This window comes from Nicotiana attenuata, chromosome 2 (genome assembly GCF_001879085.1).
Source record: "Nicotiana attenuata strain UT chromosome 2, NIATTr2, whole genome shotgun sequence".
Taxonomy (NCBI): domain Eukaryota; kingdom Viridiplantae; phylum Streptophyta; class Magnoliopsida; order Solanales; family Solanaceae; genus Nicotiana; species Nicotiana attenuata.
The window spans coordinates 24,455,850-24,466,956 of NC_031990.1; the positions used below are offsets into that span (position 1 = coordinate 24,455,850).

The 11,107-nt window shown below is 35.3% G+C and overlaps 1 protein-coding gene across 4 annotated transcripts in view; it reads left to right on the forward strand.

Annotated features, from left to right (window-relative positions):
• Nucleotides 3,383-11,107, forward strand: part of LOC109205603 (AT-hook motif nuclear-localized protein 10-like) — a 9,781-nt gene continuing 2,056 nt past the window's right edge. Inside the window, exons 1-4 of one of the 4 annotated variants that reach the window (XM_019368340.1) lie at nucleotides 3,383-3,441; nucleotides 3,983-4,481; nucleotides 5,743-5,795; nucleotides 10,369-10,500. In XM_019368340.1, coding sequence (XP_019223885.1) covers nucleotides 4,001-4,481; nucleotides 5,743-5,795; nucleotides 10,369-10,500 — 666 coding nt within the window. In that variant the 5' untranslated portion in view covers nucleotides 3,383-3,441; nucleotides 3,983-4,000. Of the gene's footprint in view, nucleotides 3,442-3,487; nucleotides 3,678-3,814; nucleotides 3,891-3,982; nucleotides 4,482-5,742; nucleotides 5,796-10,368; nucleotides 10,501-11,107 lie in introns of those variants that run through there. The other 3 variants (XM_019368327.1, XM_019368319.1, XM_019368334.1) reach the window with 3 other exon arrangements.

Sequence of the window (11,107 nt, forward strand, 5' to 3'; positions counted from 1 at the left end):
GATATTGTTATGCCTTCCATGCTTAATTGATGGCTTCTATGCGTTGTAAACACCTTGTGAAGGATATTGTGATTGTGGAACTTCGTGGAGCATTGGCTCGGTCTGAAATACAAATGGTGAGAGTATATGAGATGAGAAATGCCTTGGAGCTTGTCACGAGTGCTAATGAGAACTAGGATATGAAAATGAAAGAAAAAGAGAAATAACGATTTACTCTTGCATGGTTGTTATTGGTTGTTTGTGTTCCCTTGTTGGGATTTCCTTCCAAATACTTGTTTACTCTCTTGCCCTTTATTTGTGATTGTTGCTTGGGCAAGGTTGAGAGGTAGACATTATGGATCGGGTTGCACGCCGCAACAATGTTATGTGAGGATCGGGTTGCACGCCGCAACAGTGATAATTGTGGATCGGGTTGCACGCCGCAACAGTGATAATTGTGTATCGGGTTGCACGCTGCAACAGTGATAATTGTGGATCGGGTTGCACGCCGCAACAGTGATAATTGTGGATCGGGTTGTACGCCGCAGCAGTGATAATTGTGGATCGGGTTGCACGCCGCAACAGTGATAATTGTGGATCGGGTTGCACACCGCAACAGTGTTGGAATATATTAGGGTCGGGTTGCGCGCCGCAACAGTTATTGATACAAATGTGTTTAGTGTTGGTATTAGCTTCTTGTTCGCCGGAAATTATAAATTGCACCTAGATTGATTACTTTAGATTTACTGTTAATATTGTTATCTCCCCACAGCATGTTTCCCCTCCCATACTGTTAGTTGCTTTGTACTTCGATTTCCGCTGTATATTTATAATTGCACAGGTTTACGTGGGATCCAGTCTAGCCTCGTCACTACTTCGCCGGGGTTAGGCTAGACACTTACCAGCACATAGGGTCGGTTGTGCTGATGCTACACTCTGTGCATTTTTGCACAGGTCCAGGTATTGAGCAGCAGCAACAGCATTAGCACGGGGGCAAACCTTCAGTCCAGAGAGACCCGAGGTAGCTTGCAGGCGTCCGCAGGCCCCACGTCTCCCTTCTATCTTTACATTTGGTTGTCATCTCATTGTACCCGAGACAAACAGATTATGTTCTTTCAGACTTTGTATGTAGTACTCCTTAGATGTTCGTGAGTATGTGACTCTAGTCCCGGGGTAGAGAAGTATGTTGGAATTTCTGTATTTTATTCAGTTATATAAATTTAAGTCTTCCGCTAATGATTTTAATTCCTTCGCCTTTATTTAATGCCGTTAATTGTTAAAAAGGAACAGGTGTTTAATGAAATTGCTAATTAAGTTGGCTTGCCTAGCTCCTATTAGTGGGCGTCATCACGACCCTCGAAGGTGGGAAATCCGGGCCGTGACAAAAATGTTTGTCGACGACATTGGTTATAGCACTAAATATATATGAGGATCTTAAGTCTGGAGAAACAATTCAAGTAGAATTTGGTTTCATATGAAAGACAAGTAGTTTTGGACCTGCAGTTCAAACACTTAAAAGTGTAAAGTCAACGGTATGTGCTATCACCTTTATGTATCTTATATGTTTGGCATGACATGAAAACTTGATGTAAATCTAAACTCTATTTATATGGCTTATTGACTATACTTATATGGCAATCCATGAACGATTTAAAATGCTGATAGCATATGCAATTCTTGGAGAATTTTTTGGTCATGAATGACCACATCCTAAGTGCAATTTGTGCACAAAGGTATCTTGCTATAACTATATGAATGATAATGTGATCGCAAGGATTTTCAAGGTGCAACATATTCATTGGAGTTAATATGGCGAATTTATTCACCAAATCTTTGCCGACGTCAACCTTCAAGAAGCTAGTGCACAAGATCGGAATGTGAAGGCTCAAGGATGTGAATTGATGCTCTCATCAGGGGGAGTTAATACGCGTTGTACTCTTTTTCCCTTACAAGGTTTTGTCCCACTGAGTTTTCCTTGCAAGGTTTTTAACGAGGCAACCAAAAGGCATATTGTTAGATATGTGTACTCTTTTTCCTTCACTAAAATTTTTTTCCACTGGGTTTTATTTTAGTTAAGGTTTTAACGAGGCACACTATCTGTTGAATAGACATTCAAGGGGGAGTGTTATAAATAGAATTTTATTTATGGTGAATGTCTATATTTAGAGAGATTCTAGGGTTTATTACTTGGTGGCTAAGTCACCCTCTCCCTATAAATAGAGTGTTCTATTCCATTGTAATTCATCCCAAAATCAATAAAAGTTCTCTCTCCCTACTTTTCTCTACAATACTATTATTCTTCTTTTATTGTTTTATAACAAGTACATATATTTTGTATATAAACTTTTAGCATTTAGTCATAATCAAGTAATAACATTTATATTTTAATTTATAACTTCTTAATTAGCTATAAATATCAAATACAACAATAACAATAACGTACATAGTATATTCTCACAATATGATTGATGAGAGTAATATGTATCTTATCCCTATCTTGTGAAAATAGAGAAATTATTTTTGATAGACTCTGGACTCCCAAAAAAATGCAATTCTCAGCAAATGATGCATATAATTTTGTCTACATAGCCGTACGGGTGTACAGGGACCGGGTTGGTTCGATTTTTATCAAAACCAAACCAAATCAACTATATCGATTTGTATTGTTTCGGTTTTATCGGGTTTTCGGGTTTCTCGGATTTTTTTAGTACATGAATATTATTTAAATCTCACTTTGTTAAATTTTTTATAAGTAAATATGTGTAATAAAAATTGACAAACATATGATCTATTAAAATATTCTTATGGGAGAATTTTCTTAGTGACACATGATTGTTGGTTTTTTAGTCGTTTGACAATAATATTTTGTTGATGTATACTTTCAAGGTTAATCGAATTTAATAATTAAACATAAAAAATAATATGATACCTATATAATGATATATTCTATATAATTTTAAATTATCGAAATACCACTTCAAATTCAAAAAATATATAAGAATTTAATAGATCTAGACATATGAATATGGAAGAACAAAGAGATTGACGCATTTTGTTAACACTTGATAGAAAGTGATCATACAACCCATTATTTAAAGTTAATAAAAATATAGCACTTTATATTTAACTAAATATCACATCTCATAAGAGAATCGCAAATATTTCTAAATATTTTTTAAAGAAAATTCTATAAAAAGTCTTTAAAGTATATATTAAAATTATATATTTATATGTCGGTTTGGTTCCGATTTTTTTACTCAATGCCAAATCAATCATAATCGGAGTTTTTAATCGGTTTGATTTAACTTTTCGAGTTGGTGCGAGTTTTCGATCCGGTTTGTACGGCCCTATATATAATTAAGGCAAGATAAAAACTATGGGAAGGAAGAGGTTCACGTGTCCATATTGATGAATTTGAAAAAAAGGAGGGTCTTGGAATTAAATGCACTCTATAATTGTATTGTACGAGATCGTTTTTAGCCTTACCTTTTTCTACCTGCCCTTTTCCCCTTTTCCACCTTTTTATTTTATTTTTTATTATTTTATTAAATTTGAATCAATGTCGTAACACATACGGAAATAAAAAGAAAACCAAAGATTATATTTCTATTTCTCAGGTATTTCTTAGAAAAAAGCCATTTCAATTTCTTTTGCTCTTCTCTAACCCTAAAAATATTTTCTTTTTTCTTCTCTTCTCGGTAAGAAAATTCATGCTCTTTCTTATTTTATTTGAATTTTTAGATTTTTTTCCGTAAACCTTTTTTTTTAAGAAAAACAAATACGGAGTAGTATTTTATTTACTTTTATTTTTTTTAATAGTTTTTTTGCTTGATCTGCTAAAGATTTTGGAAAAAAAATTCTGCAACATTTGGAGGGTTTAAAGCAAAGCTCATTACTTCAGCAAATTTCTGGTGTTGTTTTCAGTTGAATTTCTAGGGTTAGGGTTTAAACTGTCGAGTAATTATAGGTTTTTAACTTTGAACTGTAATTTTCGTTTTTACAGTGAAAATTTCGATGAAAGATGTCGGTATCTGAGACAGTAATGACGAGTAGAGATCACTTCACCGTCGCCGGCGTTCAAAATTCTCCGCCGAATGTTCCGAATACGACGCCGGTGGCTCAGAACATGCACTTGGGTTACAGCGGCGACAGTACGGCTGTGTTCACACCGATTTCAACTTCGCCGCCGCCGTATACGCCGGCTGAAGTTTCTGCCGGCGCCGGCGCTGTGTTGTCGCAAAATTTGAACATTAATTCGTCGGAGACGATGAAACGGAAGAGAGGGAGGCCGAGGAAATACGGGCCGGACGGGTCCATGGCATTAGGTTTGAATTCGCCGTCCGTCGCCCCTGCCGCTGCCGGCAGCTTGTCGCCACAAGAGCCGGTTACTTCTCCAGCTGCTCAACCTCTTTCTACGGGACCCGCATCGCCTATTTCTTTGAAGAAAGCTAGAGGGAGACCCCCTGGTTCCAGCAAAAAGCAACAAATGGACAATTCTTTTGGTAAAGATCTAAGTTATACTATATACTACAATTTACTTTTGCTACCAGTATAGTTTTTAACGCGGTGTAATTATTTTACACTGTGAGTGCATAGAACTATAATCTAAATCTTTTTACTCATGTGATAGCAGTTTAATTACCATTTTTACGGGGATTAACAATTTATATTTATTAATAGATTTACTTGTACTTATCTAAACCTGATTATGTGAATATTTTTTTACACTGTAATGGGTATAAATTAAACTCATTTCTTAATAATTGTTGATACTGATGTTGGTTTATTTATCACCATTTTTCCGTGTGGCAGAATATAGAATGTTTGCGATTCTGAGATTCTTTAGGCAAACATTTTTTTGCTGTTTTTTTGCTTTCAATGTTGGGTATATATGACCAAAAATAGGTATTTAGTTTGCAACTGAGGCATAGTGTGTCATAATATTTATTTTTAAAGCAGCGGAACATTTTTCATCTGTTAGCCGTTAGGAGACATGCACACAGAAGCTCATATATTATAATACGTGAATATGTAATGAAAGCTCAATTTGGGTCAATGGATCTGCACCCAACTGACTTCAGAATCTTACAGAAGGGGGGATTTACCAATATGCCCTCCCTGCTCTGATAGTTTATTGATGACTTTAGCAATGCTTGAGATTCTGTATACTGCTTATTACAAGTATGTCTTTTCTTTTTATTTTATCTTTCTTTTTCTTTTCCCACCTTTTGGCAAATATTAATGAAGGAACTACTACTGGATGATTTTAAGTCTGTCTATGTATGTCTAAACATTTAACATGCAAATAGTCTTATTTCATAGAGTTTAAAAAGGTGTTTTATAGCTCTGGATTTTCTTTTTGGGTATTGTAACTTATAAATATAAATTTCATAGAGTTCCCTTTTTTCATTTATTGGAGTCCTTTTTTTTATTGACTTAAGAATTTTATTTATTTATTTATTTATTATTTTTTTTTTTTTTACTTTAGAGTTGCGCAACTGATTCCTTTGTTTCTTGAATTTATATTAGAAATTTCTGTCCTGCTGAAATAACATCTGCATTTTCATGAATGCTCTTGGGTCATATTTAATAGTAGATAGATGCTGATTTTCCGATCATTTTCTTTCTTTGTTATTTTGGGGTTGGTAGGGCGGGGATGTCCGTACATGTTGCAGTTCTCCTGTATATAATATTCCCAATTATCCTGCATTGTTTCATCCACCATCATCCAGAGAACTTCTCAGAGTCATTTTCTGATTGCAGGAGCGACAGGATTTGGATTCACACCACATATTATCACTGTGAAAACTGGAGAGGTTACTTCTTTAGCCTTTGTATATTTACTTTGAGTGCTATGGAGATCATCTTGCCTTTGTACATTTCAGCTTTAGTGAAATTCTAAAAGGGAATAGCAAGGATTCTTATGGTTTGGTTACAACTATTCTATCTTAGTATTGCTGTAGATAATTCAGTTTCATTCTCATAACATCTGAGAGTTTGCTTTAGGAAAGGTGAGACGCTGGTTGAGCTCTGTCCTTTATATAAGTCCGTGGAGTGGCCTATTAATGTAGATCTGTCACTCGCTATTAAAAGAGTATTCTTTCTATCTCATAAGCCCAAAAAGAGTACGCCATCCCCCCCCCCCCCCCCCCCCCCCCCCCCCCGTGGAGAGTATTAATTTTTTAAAAAGAAAATGCTTGCCCAAATAAAATCAGTAAAGATTACAAAGAGAAGAAATTGTTTGCCCTGGCCCCCAAAAAAATAATTTTAAAAAGGTAAAAGTGCTCAATATAGTGTGTTATGTGAACTCGGTGAGAAGTCCATATCTAATGTTCCGATAATCACAAAACAAGTTACAAGGTTTGAAATACGAGATTTAATTCATCTAGTAATTATTGGTTTCAATTCTGACATTGCTTTCTTTATTTTTCAATAGGAAAATTTACGTTTTAGATCTTCTTTAAAAATTAATATTAATATTTTTAAAATAAAATACTTTAAAAAAGTTTGAAACAGTTGTTTTCAAAGAAACAAATTCAAATAGTAATGATGTCGTATAAAATAGGCAATAGAGTACTTATGAAAAAATATATGGGACGGTGATTATTAAACAATGTACTCCTGTCTTTACTTTGCATCACTTACCAACAATTTGACATAACCTTACAATATTGATAACTTGGAACACTGTATTTCTGAAGTTAAACAGGTAGAAGGACCGATGACAATGACAGAACATCTTCAGAAAGTTCAATGTTAAAGTCTCATGTTATCTCCGTTGAATTTTTCTTTTTCTATATTTAAAGTTTCTTTGCAAGCTCTAACCATTATTTAATTTTGACGCAACAAATATTCTCCTAATTTAAGAGGGCCCATTATCCACCGAGTTTAGAATAGTATGCCACTGGCCCTCATGGTTTTCTCGGTTACCAAAAAATGAAAGTCTCCTAATTCAACACTGAATTGAACTATGATTGAGGGAGGATGTACAGAATTGAATGGATTGTCAGGTGCTAGGGGGGCAAAAGAAGGAGTAAGAGGGCCTTTTTCCCCCTCATTGAGTGCCTAAAATCTCATTTGCTGATCTTTCAGCAATTGCACCAAATCAGTATGGGGTTTATTTTTTTGATAATTAAGGTAAAGTTTATAATAATAAAAAAAGTTAAGAGCTACGTTTAAGAAATAATTTAGTGGAAGTTGACTTGGTTGACAGTCATGGACAGCATCTTAGGAAAATCAGTATAGCTTTTGGCTGGCGCTAAACTGATCAGTAAGGAAAAGAAGACCGGTAAGAGCTGTCTGCTGTGCCCATGCACCTGTTACGCAAAAAATTATGGAGGGGTTATGGGCTGGCCGAGCGTTCATGCTGTCTGCTTTACAGAACTAGCTCGTGCGGGCCTCCCAAACCACACCCCTACTGTAGCTCTTCGCTCTTGACCTTATCCGGAAAAAGAAAGTAAGTAAAAGAACATTCAAATCTAAGAAATAATTTGGTAGAAGTTGACTTGGCTGACAGTTGTGGACAACATCTAAGGAAAAGAGTTGTGAAAAGAGAACTTCAATAAAGAATAAAATGTGGCACAAATATAAAATATATATATATATATATATATATATATATATATATATATATATATATATATATATATATATATATGTTTTTTTTTAGTCTCAACCTTATCACAAATAGGAAAATTAAGATGATTGTCGATTAAATCTGAAAATTTCGCACAATCAATACAGATTTCAAGAAGTAATTATCATGCTTGCAAGTAGGGGTGGGCATAAAATCCGAAAGCTGAAAACCGGACCGGACCGAATTAATTCGGTACGTCGGTTTCTGTACTTTGGTATTGATTCGGTTGGATTCAAAAGTTCGGTACTTCGGTCTGGTCCTCGGTATTAAGATATTGGTATTTCGGTGTTTCGGTTAAACCGAAATACCAAAAGTTTTTACTAAATGTTTTATAGTACATGTTAATAGAGCGTGTAGCCAATGCCGGAGATTCAGGTGCCCTAATCTTTAGAGATTTGCCAGTATTTATATGCCCCACTTCTCCTGTTTCTGTGTCATCCGTTTACTTAATGCTACAGTAATGTGCTATTAAGCTTAATTTGCATGTTATCCGCAAGGGAACGTTAATCTGATTTGGTTGAAGAAGCCATAGTTCTTAGCCAGAGCACATGACCATTGCCATAGATTAGAGCAGAGTGTACTATTTTGAGCTTACAATGCACAAATCACATTCCAATTTTAGACTATCTGTGTTGCTTGCATCTTTACTGATTCTCTGGCATGAAAGTGCCGAACATTTGTTTCTCAGAGAAGAAAAACTGGATAAAGCCAGAGTTGGAATTTTAAAAAAAAAAAAACTTAAGCAATGGGGATCTGGTCCTACCTAAGAAGCGATCGTGCTTTTCCATCCAACTCTTTACCCTCTCGTTTCGTAATTTTGCTCTTTTAAAATTTGGTCTGTTTTATACATTTTAGTTCAATAGCTGTAAAAGATGAAATACTTGTTGTTTCAAAATTTTCAATGATCCTGGCTGCCTCAGCCTTATATGCAAATAAGGCAGCTATGGGAATTGCTCTAGTAAAGCTGTTGCATTTCTTTAATGCATGATTGCTGTTGCATTTCTTATTATCTTATGGAAATTTGTCATGCAAATTGATAAACCGAAACCATTCCGAAACTGTACCGAACCAAACAAGAATTACCGAACCGTACCAAACTACTTTGGTGCGGTATTTGGCATACACAACGATAAACCGAATACCGAGGTACCAAATCGTAGTTCTTTAATACCTAACCGGAGTACCAAACACCCACCCCTACTTGCAAGTTGCAACCACATATATGGCCTCTTTTTGTTGTTGTTGTGGTTCTCCTGCTTTCAGATGATGGCCGAAGATTTATTACTGTTGCAAGCCACTTTGGTAACAAGACTTATATTACCAATATGAAGAATAAATTGTGAAAAGTGTGTTTCAAAAGGAATTTCAACAAATATGGCATCCCTAGTAAATGAGCATAACTTTGAATTGGTATGACTAATACCCCATAAAAAGATTTTGCATTGTATTGTATAAAGAATTTCAGTAAAAGTTTATGGAGTTTCAAATCCATAAACTTTTGGCAAAAGATACTTTAAGCCAGTATCATTAATAGGCATCTCATCGCTTAAAGGGATGGAATGGTACGATCCACATAGGAGTGAGGAGAAGCAAGTGCTACAGAGAGTGAGGGGCAAAGTGATCCTGCAAGAAATGTCTATTCATTGGATATAACTTTGTAATTGAAGTTAAGCCTTGCTGAAATTATATCTGAAGATGTTTGATTTAGTTGTTGGATTTGTATTGTCATTATTGTGTGCTGGATGCTCCATTAGTGATTTTAATTGCAATTTGATGTTATAAATGCTAAATCCATTTATATTAGGTAATTCTTGTTATTGATAAATTGTGAGCTTCGAAGCATGCGCATAGCTTCTTGCTTCTTAATTGCCCCATGCACCCTGTCTTTTAAAGACACTGCTTTTAAGCTCAAATGTGAACAATCATATTTGATAATATTAATTGCCAACTTGGTCATCGCCGAACACCAGAAATATCAGTTGATTTACCTATATAGGTAATTGTGGATTCTTACTAATGTATCCTCCGATGATTAATTGGTTAATTGCTGATTAGCTCGATAAATATTTTTGGAGTCTTATGAATATATCCTCTATTGATTTATTGGATGCATTTCTTATTTGATATTGATTTCTCTAACTGCAAGTTGCTTCACGATTTGACACTATTTTTCTTTCTTTGTTGTCCTTTTAAGTAATTTTCTCAGATGATTCAGCAACATCATAACGACATGCTAGATTTATGCTTTTCTTCGTAGTTGAACATTCTCTTACACGAGTAGAGCATGTGGTTCTGGTTCAGGGATGAATTATTTTTTGTGACTTCTTAACAGTATTTATTCTCCCCCCCAGTTGTTTAGTAGTGGAAGGAAAGTAAACAAGCATTGAAGTTTCTCATTTCTTTTCATTTATGCAGGGGTTAAAAAAGCTAATATCTGGGGTAGCATACTCGTTCACTTTTACCTTCTCCCATCTTCTATTATCTAACCAAACAAGGGGAATGCCCTTTATCCCTCCTTTACTTGCACCGTTGCCCTGAAACCCCTCCTCTTAGCACCCGACCAAATATAGTGCTAATTCCTTTGTGGTACTGATCTAAATTCTTCATGTGATGAATTTTTGACTCTTGGAATTCCTGTTCTGCCTTTGGATTCTTGCAAATGCCAAGACACTTGCATATCATATATTGTGATAGTTTTGCACATATTAAGTTGCTATATTTTTTATTGCTGATCCTTATTATCTGATTTTCAGGATGTGGCATCAAAGATAATGTCATTTTCTCAGAATGGTCCAAGGGCTGTTTGCATCTTGTCTGCCAGTGGTGCAATATCAAATGTGACGCTTAGACAAGCTGCCACATCCGGTGGAACTGCAACCTATGAGGTTTACTTCTGAATATCTTTGCTTGTTTTAGAATTTCATGGTCCACTTAACTATATAAAAAATTGTTGCTGTCCTCTCAAGCGAATTTTATAGAGAAGGAAATGGAAGTTCCATATTGCATCCTTATTAAAGTTCCCCCCTTTTTTTTTTTTTTTTTTTTTTTTTTTTTTGTTTTAACCATCTGGTATCTGGAACCCACTGAACTGCACCTCAAAGTTCCCATTAAGTAGTAAGCACTCCCAACTAGGGCTTTCTCCATTCCCAAGGCTCGAACTCGAGACCTCTGGTTAAGGGTGGAGGATCCCACCATCCACCACAACTGTTTGGTGGTAAAGTTCTTTCTTTATTTGTTAGGAGACAAATGTTTCTTTGTTTGAGAAAATAACCAGAAAATATAATTTAGGAAAATAATTTATTGAGAATGGTGTTTAAGGTCTTTATACTCTAATTTGCCTGAATTGTACATGTGAAATTTTATGAAATTTGTCTTCCAAGAATTTCCGAAGATTTTTTCTCTAAAGTTCCTCTTGGAAGTTCTGGTTCCACTCACCAATTTTTCCCTTTTTTTGTTTTTCTTCTTGATAAGGTCAATTTTCTCTTCCCCCTC